Raw genomic sequence first — 16184 nt, forward strand, 5'->3', positions numbered from 1 at the left:
CAAAAAGGAAAGTTTTAAGCCTAGCCTTAAAAGTAGACAGGGTGTCTGCCTCACGGACTAAAACTGGTAGTTGGTTCCACATGATTTTTTAATTTTATTTCAGAATAATATGATTTTATTTTGTAGGTTTCAGCCGGATGCAGATGGCTTCTTATGTGACGTCAGACGCATTGACCATGACGACAGTCGTCAAGCGAGCTCCGTGTTTGACAGCTGCCAGTTGAGGGAAACCCGCTTCATTCAATGCCGAGGAGCGACGCGGGGCAGCGGGGGATAGTTTTGGGGGATTCTCTGGTCCTAAAGAGGGCTCCACCGACCGAAAACATGTCCGGAGAGAAGACCACAGGCTCCTGTAATAAATTCCAGCCGAACATCTTTAATAAAAGCAAATGTCAGAACTGCTTCAAGTCCCGGGAAGTTCATCCGCTGAACGACAGCGACCTGGAGCAGGTAGGTTCCCCTCAGCTAACAGGGATGTTCCAGCTAACAGGGATGTTCCAGCTAACAGGGATGTTCCAGCTAACAGGGATGTTCCAGCTAACAGGGATGTTCCAGCTACCGTTACATCTCACACACATCACGGCAAAAACTAGTTCTATCTCCTCTAAGGTTGACCCACCGATCAATATGTGTGGAAAGTTACTCCCTGTTTGGGTTAACACACTGGTTTAATTCGTACCTTCAGTATTTATCCATGTAAAAGCGTTGAAATATGAAGCTCAGTTTCACTTAAGTTTTTTATTTATTATCTTTAGGCACATTAGAAAAACAGCTAAAATTATTTTATTTTTATTCTAATGTGTTAAAATCCTATAAATAGTTTTATGAATTATTAGTAAAGAGAAACCTTTATAATCCTGTCAATTTTTTTCTGGGAAATATTGTGTTTAATTACACTTAGAGGATAAGGGCCAATGAAAAAGATTTTAAAAAGTTAACTGATTTTTACATTTAATTTCAGTTTAATATGGCAAAAAGAATTCTGACTTTTTTAACTTTAATCTCAGAAGTATGTCTTTAATCTCTGAATTCTGATTTTTTTTCTCTAAATTCTGTTTTTTTTCCCTCTAAATTCTGACTTTAATCTCAGAATTCTGACTTTTTTTCTCTGAATTCTGACTTTTTTCTCTGAATTCAGTTTTTTCTCTAAATTCTGACTTTAATCTTAGAATTCTGACTTTCTTCTCTGAATTATAACCTTTTTCTATGAATTATGACTTTAATCTCAGAATTCTGACTTTAATCTCAGAATTCTGACTTTCTTCTCTGAATTCTGACTTTTTTCGTAGAATTATGACTTTAATCTCAGAATTCTGACTTTTTTTGTAGAATTATGACTTTAGTCTCAGAATTCTGACTTTTTTTCCATATTAAAGTGAAATAAAATTTAAAAAATGTTTGCAGTGGCCCTAATCCTCTTCTGTACACTTACATACTTTTTGTTTTTCCCTTTAAATGCGCTCACTATATTCCTGATCCCAGCTTTGGTCTGGTTACTCTGTTTGAAAAACGTATTTCCTCCTTTTAGGAGGATCAGAGTAATTAATGTGCGATAAAGATATATTTTATTGATTTAGATAAAAACCTTCCCAAATCAACCCTGTGTGAAAAGTTAATCCCCTCCTAAACTTCCTGCCCCCCCCTCTTGGTAACATCTGTCAACAGTCATTTGCAGGGAACTCTGTTTTATATCTCTCAAGAGGAATTTTTGGCCATAACTCACCAACATTTCGTTGATTCGGAGTGATAAAACTATTACTCTTAGATTTTATTTTAGACTTTGACTAGGCCACTTTGGTTCACAACAATCAGCTAGTATTTTTGAGCCAATCAGAGGTGGACCTGTTGCTGTTTGGACCATCCTGCTGAACAACCAAAGTTTCTCTTGTGAGATTTTTTTTGAATATGGTCAGTTGGTTTGCTTTAACTTTCTTCCTCTTAATACATAAAATCATAATTTGATTATATTTTACATTTACTCAGCTTATCTGTTTTTGGTAAAACTCATTGAATGATCTGAATTCAGATTTGCAAGATATCAAAATCAAAAGAACCTTCAGGGCCAAATACTTTTCCCCAGAACTGAATAATATTTGCCAATAATCAGTTTTTATATGAATATAATTGATATGATTTATACACATATAAATAAAGCACATTGGTCCATAGGTCCATGCATTCACTGTTTCATCAGTGCATTCAGCAGCCATGCTCTATGTTTTATTTGCTCTCCATCGTTTATGTTTTGTTTGATTTGTTAATAAATGCTTTGTCTTTTTTTATTAAGACCCATGCAACATTTGATAGCATGTCGTCATTTTTAACCATGTAAATGAAAGAAGAAGCATTGGTCAGCAAATAATGGGGATCAGTTAGACTGATGTCAAAATGATCGGCCTTAAAAAACCTGCATTGGTCGATTTCTAGTTATAAATTGACTCTAAAAAAATTAAAAACGACCCTGGTGATATATTTAAAATCCAGATAAATAAATAAATACATTACGGATCTTGTTTAGTTACATAATGCTGATAATGTAAATCAGTAAGAAATTGGCTAAAGTTCTACAAATGTAGGGAAAATTTGTGAAAATATTAACCTTTTAAAAACCAATTTTCCCAAACTTTCTAATTTGTTACCTTCAGCATTCACATAATTAGTGAAATAAAGTCCACCTGTGTGTGATCTAAGACTAAACATCAGAACAAACATGTCTTTTCTAAACGGCTCCAGAATCTGAAGCCAAGAAGCTTCACACCCAGGAGGCCTCCAGGCAAGTCAGGGTGAAAGTAGCAGAGAAGTAGCAGTCAGGAAACACATCCATCAGCCTCCATGGGGCCCTGTGCAAAATGGCCCCATGGAGGCTGTCAGACGTTCAATGATCAGATCCGTCACACACCCTATTGCTGTTACTGAAAGTGATGAACTAGTACCCCGTTTATTTACAGTAAGAGTGTCATGTGGTTTATACTTTTTGGTTCCCTGTAGTGCAAAATCAACACAGAGCAAATAAAACGGCTTTGATAAATAGAAATAATAACTTATATTGTATAAAAACAGACAGAATTATATCAACATAAACAATAAATGATCAAACTCATTCTCCAAAGATTGGTTTACGCTGGTCCTTCCTCATCTGTGTGTCAATCAGTCCCCATGTTCAAGAAATTATTTTTGCATAAGGAGTTTTTTGTACAAAAATGCATAATGTTGTCATGGAATTAAGAGTTTTGATACTGTATTTTGTATAGAAAACGTTAAAAAAGGGATTGTTCTGGGGGGGGGGGGTATAATCCCTAAGATAGCAGTTGCTCAGTTTGCTTATGCCTAAGAACAGCACTCCCTCAGTGAGGCACGGTGGTGGCAGCATCATGCTGCAACGGGGACTGGGAAACTGTTGGAACAGAGGTTAAGATGCATGATGCTAAATACAGGATTATTCCAGAGATTAAGCTTCAGTCTGGATTATTTAAAGGAGCAAAACCTGCTATTCTATACATGCAACCCTTCAGAAAGTGTCTTTCCATTTATTATTTATCATTTTTACAAGCAAGAAATGAAAATTTGGACCTTTTTTTTTATATTTTTTAAATTTATTTATAAGCTTGAATACTTCCAGTGGAAGAAACGCCCAATACAAAGGTTTCCACTCGAGACTTAAGTACGTATTTATTTTAAAGGCAATTTTTGTGATCATTTTATATGATTAATTAATGAAAATGAGTGTGTGAAAGTCCCGGCCCTAGTTGGAACTTATCAACCAATTATATAAATGAAGGAGGACCGAAATGTGGCCTTTTTGGCTTTTCTGGTTTAAACAACGACAAAATAAAAACTGTTTTAGCATAAAAAATAAAGGCTGGTTTCTCAGCGATGGCTCCATCTGGACAGGAACAGAGGGTCCAGACTGCCCTCCATGGCCTAGTCCAAGTCCAGATCTCAATGCACCTCAGAATCTGTGGTTGCAATAGAGGTTCTGTTCTCTGCAAATACCAACATGAAGAAAGTGGAGCGGCTCAGCTTTGAATGGGCATAAATCCCAGTGGCAAGACGCAGCAAGCTCATGGAGCCTGATCCTGAGAGACCTGCAGCTGTAACTCCTGCAAAAGGAGCCTCTACAGAGGGGGGGGGGCAGGAATCCATGCTGAAGTTTTTTATTTTCACTGATTAGTTGTTTGCTTCACAATAAAACAGATAAAGCTTCAAAGTGGTTCATGTTCTGTGAAGGAAACTCAGCAAACTTTCAAACAATCCTTTAAAATTCCAGCTTAAGAGGAAACGAAACAGGACCGAAGCCGGGGGGGGGGGGGGGGGGACTATTGTAAGCCACTCCTTATGAGTGCACAGACACACAACATGTCATCATTTGTTCTTTTTTTGGTCATATTTTTGCTAACATGTATTGTTGATGTCTGTTAGCCGTCGGCTGAAGTCAGACTTGTTTAAACTCACAAACTTCTGATTCTTTATGGAAGCGTTCAGATAAACGGCCACCAACGTCTTCCAAACGGCGACAGCCGATCCGCTCCAGCTCAGCAGGATATTTATCTTGCACCTCGGTGCGCGCCCTGTGGAAGGTCCGTGTCGAGGAGACGGCGCAGTACATGCCTCGCATTGTTCCAATATGTTATCACTCTCTGTCCCCGTGCCTGCTTTCTCCGTACCCTGTAATTTCTGCACTGTTGCTCAACCTGCAAACACTCCACATAGTGTTAGTCTGACTCAGAGAGAGGCTGTTTATCTGCTGCATCCTTCCAGTGGTTTTATGTGTTTTTCTTGGCCATCTGCGCAAATATTGCTTTACAAGGAAGCTGATCGACTTTTAAAAACTAGGCTTATTTGCGCTTTTGGTCAGGGGCCATAGAAAGGTTGTTTTTTAAGGCATTGATGTCTAAAAACTGGCCTCTGAGGTGGTTCTGGTATCTGAACAGCAAATGGGAGAAAAGATTAGTTTGGAGCAACAAAGAAAACAAAAAGAAAAAGAAAAAAAGCACAAAAAAAGAAAAAAAGCACAAAATAAGTGTGATGACAGAGAAGTAACATGAATCAATCTGGACAAAGGATTAGGAAGAACACACAGATGTGTTTATTTTCTCCATGGGATTTTAATGCTTTTTATTTAAATAAGGAAAATCCATTTTTTAAGTTGGTTTATATAAATGAAAGTGATCCTGTAGACTTTAATTCATGCTGATCTGATAACTCTAATAAGGCCAAAACAAATGGGTGAAAAAGCTTAATAAATGAAATATAAAGACATCAAATTGAAAAGTCAAAAAGATCAGGAAATGATCCACCAGCTGTTATAAAGTGAATTCTAATCTGTTCCAAGCAGCTGAACGTTTGAGGAGCTTGAGGCAGAAAGCTGATGATTTTGCTTTAACCTTAATTTAACCTTTAGTTGGTTTAGCAGCTACAGACGCTGACAGCGGCTGTGAGGAACCTGCTGCTGTTCAGCAGCAGCTGGGAAACAGTCCCCAGTTCAAACCCCCCCCCCCATCTTCTGCAGGGCCCTCTTAGCTGTCATATTGCAGCTGGAGAACCTCTGACATGCAGCCTCCACCACAGCTCTGCAGGGGGATTTCTCTTCAAGAGCTAAACTCAGTCTTCTGGACGTATTTGGATCCTAAACCAGAATTTATGAATGAGCTCTGCTGTTATTAGCAAACACAGATATTAATGTCTGATTTTAAAAACAGTGAAGAGACAGTGAAGCTTATAACGGATCTAACAGATGCTTCAGTTCTATAGGAAGAGGAACGGTAGATGGGGGTGGGTGGGTTGATCAAATTATTAGAACAATTAATGATCCTAAACTTTAATCTCAGCTCTTCTAGCTGGAGATTTTTCTCCTGCCGACTGTAATCTGGTGACTGTTTAGAAATTCCTTCAGTTTTGATTGACGCCTGATAAGATTTTTTGCCGTGAGCCTGGTTTCACCCCAAGCATGCATTTTAGGACAGTGACCAAAAAGTTTATTAAATCAGAACTCAATTTTCCATTTGGCTAAATTTGAATATTTTTCCTTCAGAAAAAAATCCCGTCTCTCCACTCTGCCCCGTTCCCCCAGAAACATTAGGAGTCGATTGTTCCTGTAGTTCCTTTCCTGCTGCTGTAGTTCCTCTCCTGGACCTTACAGAAACACTTACCATCTTTTATTCACTGTGCTCTATGGCGTATCTAATGCCTTGGAAATGTTTAATTGATGGTGAGCTCCCTCCGATGCTCCAGCAGCCTTTGCCAAGATGTGACCAAGGTGTCAGGAAACACGTTTCTTCTTTATTTGGGGTAAAATCAGAGGAGCTTTGGCTGCTAGCAGGTCTGTGGGGGTTTCAGTTTATCATCGCTTTGAATGTGGTGGCTGAATGTGAGCTTCATCCCTGGATTTTAATTTTACACAGCAAAAAAAAAAATAAATCTATGCAAGTCAATGTTTCTTAAATAAAGTGCATTTTTTCTTGAATTGAGCAGATGTGACTATTTGCCAATGGAACAAGACAATTAACATTTAAAATAAGAAAAAAACATCTGCAGTCTCTCATATCAAATGCATAATATCTAATTACCTTATTTTAAGGCTAAACATATTCCATAGGCAGATCCTCCTATTTACCCTCTCAAATTAAGGGTAGTTACACTTATTTTAAGAATTTTTTACTAATTTTAACTCTGTTTTTGCAGTGTACACTCAATAATTGTTACATTAAAAGGTCAAATATTCAAAAGCACCCTCAGAGAGGTCAGATATCACAGAGAGAAGGACTAATTTCAAAGCATTTGTTCAATAGTGTTGCTTAGATCAGGGATCCCCAAATATTACAGCTTATGACCCTAAAAATCTACCCGGCAACAGACTGGAAAGTCCATCAAAATACATTTTTCTACTTCGCTCTATATCTATTTCTACATCTAAAGTGAAAATATAAATATAAAAAAAAAATTAATGAATGCTTTAAAATAATACTTTGTTATTTAATCATCATTTAAAAATACTTAATAGGACATTTCATTATATATTTGTGCATTTTGTTATTATGAATACAAAATTACTACACAACATACAAAAATTAATATTTAAATAATGTATTGGATAAAAAGAAGTAAATAAATAAATGCATTTTAATTTATTTTTATGGTGCATTTGTTTATTGGAGCATTGATGCTGAAGCAGCCTCTATGCTCATCTTGGGTCCCAATTGTCTCTTTCTTTCCAGGCCAAACCCATCTACGCTGGCTGGCTGTGCTTGGCTCCTGTGGGGACAGATTTTGACAATCCAGTCCAGAGGTCCAGGGTAGGAGATGTGGATTTGTTAACGTTGGGATTAATTTGAGTAACGTTTCACTCAGTTTTTCTATAATAGAGTATTTTCTGTCATCAGAAATGGCAGCGGCGCTTCTTTATCCTGTATGAAAACGGCAGCCTGACCTATGCGCTGGATGAACTGGTAAGAAACAGCATGATTGTTATGATTAAACTCTGAACTGGAACATAAACATAATATTGACAGTCATCCTCATTCTGCGGGAGCACTGTGATTTTTTTATTTTTTTTGGGTGGGGGGTTTAAAACGGGCATCTTTAGCCCAGATGTTGCGTGCAGAATCTCGGCAGATGATGAGGCTTAGCCTTTTCTCTCCATGCTCCCCACCCCCACTCCAATCCCTTAAAATCCACACCCATCCCCACAAACTGCTTTCCGATCAGCATCCACCTGATTGTTGCTATAAATCATGTGAGCTCTGTGTTCTGGAGCTCATCCGACCTGCAGCCGCTTCATTCAGGCCTGTCTGATTCTCCCGCAGCTGAGCACTCTACCGCAGGGGACCGTGAACATGAATCTGTGCACAAACCTGACAGATGCCGAGCCCAGGACGGGTCAGAGAAACGCCCTGTGCATCGTCACCCCCGCGCAGGACATATTCATCCGTGGCGAAAACAAAGAGATCATTAACAGGTCAGCAGCCATTAAAACCTTCCAGGAGCTTTTTCCCAAATGCTGACTCCTTCATCATCCTGTTATTTTCTCTGTTTTTTCACCAGCTGGAGTGAGCAGCTCACAGTTTACCTGAGGACCAATAAGCAAAATCAGAAGAAGAAGCGCAAAGTTGACCCAGTGGCCAATCAGGTACCACAGAAAGTGTTTACTCAAATAACTTCACAAGCTCTTATCTCAGAGAAAACCCGGAAATCTGCTAACAGCAAAGAGGGATGATTTGATCTGAGCATCTTCTATAAGTTTTCTGAGTACCTGTGCTGCTTTTACAAGTTCCTCAGAAAACACTAGTCTCATTTATCCTCACTGCAGAAAATCTAACGATGGAGCAGCTTTGATAAAAGTTTCTGACCGTCTTTGTGCTCCGAGTTTGTTTACACTGTAAGCAGGAAAAAGGTATCTCATTACCTCCAGAGCTAGGCCTGTTCTCTTACCCTTCTTTAAGAGTCAGAGCTAACATTTCTGCCGCACTTCCTTTTTGCTTTTTGATAAGTTAAAACATTTCTCTTTATATTTTGATTAAATTAGAAGGATGTCATCATAAATTGAAGAGTTTATTAATTGATTTGTCTTCTTAAGTTGAACAAAAAGAGCTGAAAATGGTTAGAGTTACCAAAAGAGCTCATTATATGTGGCTGATTAACAAATCTTGTTTTAATCTTTCTTGTTTGAGTGTTTTTAATATATAAGAAAAATGTTTATTGCATTACAGATACTGCTGAACTTATGACTCAGGTATCAATCTGAGATATTAAAATATTTTTTCAGGTCGATATTCAGCTCTTTGTGTGTATCAACGATCTTCATAAACACTCTCCTATGTTACTTCAGATGGTCGGATCTGTAACTGAGTCATGTGACCTGTGCTTAAATACCAGAGCTAACTAAGCTAACAGTTTTTGTTTGACAAAGAAACAGATGTCACCTTTTTCTGATCAGACATTTTTTTGATTGTCTGATTTAAAGGGGTAAATGCGGCTTTGAATTTACAAGATACTCCATGACTTCTCTACCAGCTGGTGGGAAACGGTCTGTTAACAGGTTCCAAAAACACAGAAGAAGTCTGGCTGTGTTAAAAAAAATCAACTATAAACTGATTCTCATATTAATGCTTAAGATAAAATCCTAGAACCAAAGATCGATTTAAAAAAAAGACATTTTCCACTGTCCTCAAAGCCACCATGAACTATTACCTTATTAATTTGCTGTTAAATGTTTAGATAATACTACACATTTATGTGAGGAAAAGATTTTAATAACTACAATCCAAATTTAGATTGGATCGAGTGTAAATCAGCTGATTTCCATTAATAAATGATGAACAGGCTTTTTCTGAACAGCAATCATCAGAATCAGGAATACGTCTAAAACCTGCAGGACATGCTTGATGTAAACTAAGGTGGTTTTGATGGTTTACATTTAGAAATCGGTATAAAACAGTTGGAAAAAAAGTAAATAATAAAAAAATAATTTAAAGATGAATCTTGATAAAGTTTCTAAAAAACATGCATCCATTCCTGCTGCAATTAAAACCGATGATGTGGGGAAGTTCTGAAGGGAAACCACTTATTTTCTGTTTCTGAAACTACTCCAAGGACCCCAGTCCAGCCAAGATGGCAGCCACCGGTCAGAGCTGTCCTGCCTCAGAGGGCGGATCCTCAGACCCCCACCACTGGCAGGAGGAGCTGAACGCCACGGGACCAGATGTGACCCCAACCTGGACCGTCAGCAGCGCAGATCCCCCGGGCCCAGAGTGGACCCCTGCAGGTGTGGTGCAGTTAAGACACTAACATTCAGCATCCATATCAGCCAATCAATCCCATCTCCTGGTATTTTCCATACTTACAGTTTTTTTCTAAGGTCAGGCTCATCCACCGTGCGCTCATTTGTGTCGTGGGAACTGGTGGTCGGAGCTTTTTTCTTGACAGGAAGTGGAGTTACATAAACAGAGACAGAAACCCAGTGAGATGTTCAGGAAATGAGACGTTTCTGACCTTCAGGCGTCATTTAGGCTAAACGGCAACCAGGATCTATAAAAACGTCCTTTTTAAAAGAGCTTTAAAAACCTGCTGCTCAGCACAGAACAGGTTTCCCTCTCTGCTCAACCTTTGAGCGCTGACAGCGGACACCAGCGACTTATTGCAAAGTCTGGAGAAGTCCCATAATAAAAGCCTGGATTAAGTCCTGCTGCCAGAAACTAAACTCAGAAGAGAGATGAGGTTTAAGCACAAAGATCTCTCTGTGCACTGAACAGAGCTCTGATAGAGACTCAGCAGGCTTCCTTCTAGGACATCTCTGGAATCTTTTTTAAATTTATCTCCTGGTCTTTATATATACCAACATGCTAATGAGGGCTCAAATTTCCCTGATGCCACTAAAAGCAGAGAGATAAAACATTATTTTCCTCTCACTAGACAATAATTAACTTCCACAAGACAAATGAATGTTTCCATAATTCCCTTACAGCCGCTCTGAAGCTGCTTTGTCATTTGAATTTGATGGGAATTTCTGTATCCTGCAAGCAGGAAGTCTCTGGGGAAGTCAGGAAGGGATGTAGAAATGTATTTTTGCTTCAAATAACTTAAATTATGCTGAATTGCAAATTGTACATTTACAAAAAGAAAGTTTTTTTCTTTACTGAGAATATTCCTTTAGAGTCGTAGGAATTTCAGAGGAATTACTTTCGTTTAAAGTCGTAGGGAAATCATATTTAAATGTCAAATCATTCTGGCTTAAACATGTATATAAATGTACTTTTTATCAGACAATATTGACCCAAAAGATAGAAAATATCTATAAAAAAAAAAAAATCCTGTCTTAAAATCTGTGTGTTTTATTTTCTACGTTATCTTCTGCAGGCCAGTTAGTTCTACGTCAGCCTGAACACCTAAATTCAGCCAATCATATATCAACGTTCATCTGTCAATCAATTTTTTTTCGGTCATAGTATCTTGATTCATATGTCGCAGCTAATATACGCAACGGTTGAAACCAGAAATAACAATCATTTGCTTTCCCATTGAGTTGCGTCCCAGTGTTGACCTTTTAATTTATATTTTCAATTTTGGGCGTAAACATAGAGTATTCATGACGAGTCCAACGACAGCCAAATTTATGCATAACGCACGGCAGCATAAGGCCCATGAAATGATGCACCAGCCAGTGTCCTGAGGGGGGCAGTGATGCATCTGGACGCGCCTGGCCTGCATAAAAAGATGTCTTTGATCCCGATATTAACCTGGCTGCTGTTTAACGCTTGTCCCCCCCAAAAAGAAGAATAAATAAAAAGAAAAAAGAAGTCGCAGCAGATTCAGCATCATGTCTGCTAGGAAGTCTATTGGTCGTGGGCGTGAACACAGAGAGGATCCATCACACCCACCTTCTCACTCGCCCTATGATGGGGATGAAGTCTGGAGGAGAAGTTGCGTTTCCTGCTGTGAACCCTCTTTTATACTAAAACGCAGCTAATACACCATTATACAGTAGCTGTAAGTTAGAAACACGTTCAGCAGTCGTCAGGAAAACGTCAACTATGTTGATATACGTTGGAGAGAAGTTCTTGATAAGTTACGCATCAGTTATGTACAAGTTACTCAGGTTTTGGTTAAGCTAGCAAGGTCATCTTTTGTACGATGACCTTGAGTGTCCAGAAATAAAATGTATTATTATTATTATTACAATGACTTATGAGTAACTTACACAACGCATGTCAAGGATCAGATAATTTACCTGTAACTTATGCCCCACGTATTAGCATACGCTGGCATACGTAGGGAAATTTTGAGCAGGCTCTAAATTTCTCGACGTACTCGCCGTATGTCGACGTGTGCCGGCGTGCTTCAGCGAGCTCATAACTTATACAAAAGGCACCCATAACGTATCCAACATGTGCCAGCATTTTTGCCAGATTTTTCATACTTCAGGCAGACGCTGGTCTAAATCGTCAAGGTGCGCCAGGGGCTTTAGGGTCATATCTGTTAAAAAGGGCTTCAGCAGTTTCTGAAAGTGAAGTGTAAATTCTCTTAACAGTAAGATCAGTTTGATTAAATGCACATTTCTCTCCCTCAGTTCTTCACTTCTTATGTGATGCAGTTCTATCTATTTTTCCCCTGAAAGGCAGAATTGATTGAATTGAAGCAAAGGGACTGACAAGTAATCAAGAAGAGAAAATGACTTTTTGATTATAAGCTATGAAGTTAATTAATTTATTAGTTTCCTTTTTATGTTTCTAAGTTATTCAAAAACACAAGTTTTTTTCATCAGTGATTCACTTTGGATAACAAAATGTTCTTCTTTTTTTTCCAGGTATATAGAAATAAAAAAAAAAAAAAACTTGATACCAATAAAACCTAATCAGATTAGATCTGACTTGAACTGTAATGAAAGTTGATCTGATTCAGTTTGGGTCTGACTGCATTGGTCCAAACTTAGCAATGTTTGTGTGTAAGTTTAGTCAAAAGAGACGCTGACTGTGCAGTGGACAGACACTCATCAAGTCGTCAACTTATTGAAGGAACATGGACAACCCTGCCAAGTCAGTCTGGTTTTATTTAGATGGTGGGAATTTTCCAGAGGTTTCTTTTATTCTCCATGAATTGTCAAATATTTAGCTAGAGGCCAAATAATATTTTTCTATTCCTTATTTCCTGATGAGCTCATAAACAGAGATGTTCCAGTGAGTCATTTGAATACAATATATTTCTTCAGCTTTCTTTATAATTTCTGTCACAAAAAATGGATCTGTTTCTGTTTACTTTGAGGCAGACATCTCTCATTCCTCTGTTTGCTTTTTTGGTTGCCTAACGATGACATCACTGTTGGTAGCCGCCATGTTGGGCTGTGAGCCTTGTTTAAACAAAATGATTAATTGGCCATTATGCGCATTAACACGGAATCGGGTTGTGTTGTTGTTTCCATGGCAACATGTGTTGGGTTGAGACAGTATTTGGGATTATGTTCTTCACAGTGGAGAAAATTTTCTCAGATTAGAAAAACGGTTTTAAAACAAAGAAGAAGAAGAAGAAGACGTCATTGGTTCAATTATATTATTAAAATTAAAGAAAAAAAAAAAAATCATAATTACCTCTGTGTAAAATTCCTTTTGCGCCACTTTATTATACACAACCAAAGATGCTCGGAAAGCTAAAAGACAACTATAGGAAAATAAATGTAACAGCAATGTTTCTGGATTTTTATTCTTCCACTGCAGTTCTAGATTGTTGGAATGCAATTAAGATATTAAGTATTTTTTGCTTTGGGAATTGTTCTACAACTGAAAAATGAAATCAACCTTACTCTAAATTCAGATATCAAATTTGTAAACGAGGAAAAGAAAAATTAATGTCAAATAGTTCTTTGAAGGCAAGCTAACTTACCTAAAAAAACAAAACAAATTCCTTCTGACCAAACCACGACAAAGTGGTGCACAATTTTAAAGCAGAATGAACAAATGAACAAGATGCATCTCTTTTAAAATGTTTTCCAAATAAAACTCTTAAACATGACCTGTATTTACCTGCCATCAGTAAAACCACCAGTGTGCTTAAAACTTTGATTGTATCTTCAGGGTTTCCTTCCTGTTGGAAGGTGAAACTCCACCCCGTTCTCTAATCTTTGCATTAACAGCTTTACATCCAGGATTGTTTTGCTAAAAACTTTGACGAGCCTCAGTCTTCTTGATAAAGAACATGATCCCCGCTGCATGGCGCTGAGGAAATGCTTAGAAAAAATCAATGCCTGGATGTGCCATCATTTTCTTCAACTGAAAAAAAAACCAAACTGCAGTAATAATCTTTGGACCAATAGAGGAGAGATCTAAAGTTAGCACACAGCTTCAGTGGCTTCAGCTAGTAACCACTGATCAGGCCTGAAGTCTAGGTGTAGTGCTGGATTCAGACTTGAACCTCCAAAAGCATTTAAAGACAATTACAAGGTGGGCTTTCTATCACCTGAAGAACATTTCCAGGATTAAAGGACTAATGTCTCAGCATGATCTGGAAAAACTAATCCATGCGTTTATTTTTAGTCGAATTGATTACTGCAACGGTGTTTTCACAGGTCTGCCTAAAAAGTGGATCAGACAGCTGCAGCTGATCCAGAACGCTGCTGCCCGTGTCCTCACTAAGACTAAGAAAGTAGAGCACATCACCCCAGTTCTAAAGTCCTTCCACTGGCTCCCTGTATCTCAGAGAATAGACTTTAAAATCCTTCTGTTAGTCTATAAATCTCTGAATGGCTTAGCACCTAAATACATCCCAGACATGCTATCAGTGTATCAACCCTCCAGACCACTCAGGTCTTCTGGCTCCAGCCTGCTCTGCAGACCTAGAACCAGAACTAAACATGGAGAAGCAGCATTTAGTTCCTATGCTCCACTTATCTGGAACAAACTTCCAGAAAACTGGAAAAGTGCGGAAAGCCTGAGTTCCTTTAAATCAAGACTAAAAACACATTTGTTTAGGATCGCCTTCCACTGTTCTAGTTAAACAGTTCAACTAAAACATGTTTTCTTTAGTCCAACTGTTTGTAATATTCTTTTTTGCTTCTGCATTTTTTATTTTATTTATTTTTTCTTACTTGCTTTGATTCTGTTTTATCTTCCTGTATTTTAATTATGTAAAGCACTTTGCATTGTCTTTGTACTGAATTGTGCTATACAAATAAATTTGCCTTGCCTTGCCTTGCCTTGCCTTGCCTTGCTGCCAACATGTTTTAACAACAGCGTTTTTATTTTCAGGATAATTTTCATTGCACGTACATTTTTCTTCATATCCTTTTACTTCACATTGATGAGCTGTTCTGGTGTTTGTCTCATAAATATAACAAAATGCAGAATGTTGGGGGATATTAATGCTGCTTGAAGGTAAAAATAAATCAGCTCCAAGTCAACATCTGCACCTGAGTCATAAGGCTGTTAATGATAGGATTGTTAGAAGCAGCTTGAAGGCATTTATTGTGATTTGAATAAATAATTCTTCCTGGTCTTAGCTGCTGATTTTTGTTTTTTGTGTTTTAGAGACACAGGATCTCCATATCCATTTCAGACTTGCTCCAAAGAGTAGTTTCCTTTCACTGCTTTCACTAGACGCAACAATCTGAAACCCTCTGTGTGGTTTTTGGTGTCCAGGCAACCCTCCCTGCCCCCCGTGCCAGGCCCCCAGGGGCTCTCTGACCTCGGATGGCGCTGGACGCTGGCACAGCTCGGCCAGCGCCCCAGACCTAGCAGGTGCTGCCCGTTATGACCAACCCGCCGAGTCGATGCAGAACCAGAGACGGGACAGAAGGTTAGAAACATTGAGGAAATCTTTACCAGCTTTCTGTTCTGTTGTTTGTTGTTCGTGTTTGTCTCTGAGCACCACTGATAGCCATTTAAAGTGAATGGGCAGAGAAGAAAAAGGAAAATGTGCAAACGATTAGCACAGAGGACCCCCCCACACACACACACACACCCACACACTCTCACACAGATCAAAGGTTGTACCCCTCCATAGATATGTTAGTGCTGCATTTTTATATTTAGCCCAAAGAAACCCTCCCAGTTTATGCCCCGGCAGCGTGTTTGCTGGTTTTATTGGAGGATCTATGTAAGCTCTTCATTCTTGTTGCCTTTTTGGGAAACAAAAACACTAAATATCCCCCCACAAACCCTCCGCCTCCCAAATAAGGCCAAAAATTCCTCAACGCTGGTGTAATTAGATATCTGCTGCATTGTTTCTCATGACCTCAACTCTGACGGTCCGCCTGCCTGTCAGAGAGAGAGAGTACGCTTCAGCTGGAGCTCAGTTTGGACCTGAGAGGCTCTAAGACAGGGCCGGGTAAGTCCGGTTCCTGAGGCTGGTGTCCTGCATCTTTTAGACGTGTCCTTCATCCAATCTATTATTACTTTGATACATGTCACTGAAGTGTTACTCTGCCTTGGGGTAAAATGTTCATTAATTGCTTTCATAAGGTGATTCAGCCCTTTGTTTTAAAGCACCACACTAAAAACTCTGGAGTCACAATAGTAAGACTAACAGAGATACTTACAGTAGAAGTATGATAAAAACATTACCAGCTCTGCATCTCTCCTCCTTGGACAAAGTTTCTCTTAACCTTTTCCTGATGAATGTCATAAACCTCTGAAAGAGTTCTATGGTCACCTGTTGTCAGCACAGAGGCGTGTGGCCGGGGATGCTGACGGCCTTATATTTGG

General features: G+C 38.7%; 1 protein-coding gene across 2 annotated transcripts in view; it reads left to right on the top strand.

The window, feature by feature from the left end:
• The first annotated feature begins 202 nt into the window (after window positions 1-202).
• Window positions 203-16184, top strand: part of LOC107091755 (myosin phosphatase Rho-interacting protein-like) — a 37571-nt gene continuing 21589 nt past the window's right edge. For both annotated transcript variants that reach the window (XM_015385893.1, XM_015385894.1), the window contains exons 1-7: window positions 203-450; window positions 7215-7292; window positions 7380-7445; window positions 7803-7954; window positions 8041-8125; window positions 9589-9760; window positions 15120-15276. In XM_015385893.1, the coding sequence (XP_015241379.1) occupies window positions 244-450; window positions 7215-7292; window positions 7380-7445; window positions 7803-7954; window positions 8041-8125; window positions 9589-9760; window positions 15120-15276 (917 nt within the window). In that variant the 5' untranslated portion in view covers window positions 203-243. The remainder of the gene's footprint in view (window positions 451-7214; window positions 7293-7379; window positions 7446-7802; window positions 7955-8040; window positions 8126-9588; window positions 9761-15119; window positions 15277-16184) is intronic.

This window comes from Cyprinodon variegatus, unplaced genomic scaffold (genome assembly GCF_000732505.1).
Source record: "Cyprinodon variegatus isolate N-32 unplaced genomic scaffold, C_variegatus-1.0 Scaffold351, whole genome shotgun sequence".
NCBI lineage: Eukaryota > Metazoa > Chordata > Actinopteri > Cyprinodontiformes > Cyprinodontidae > Cyprinodon > Cyprinodon variegatus.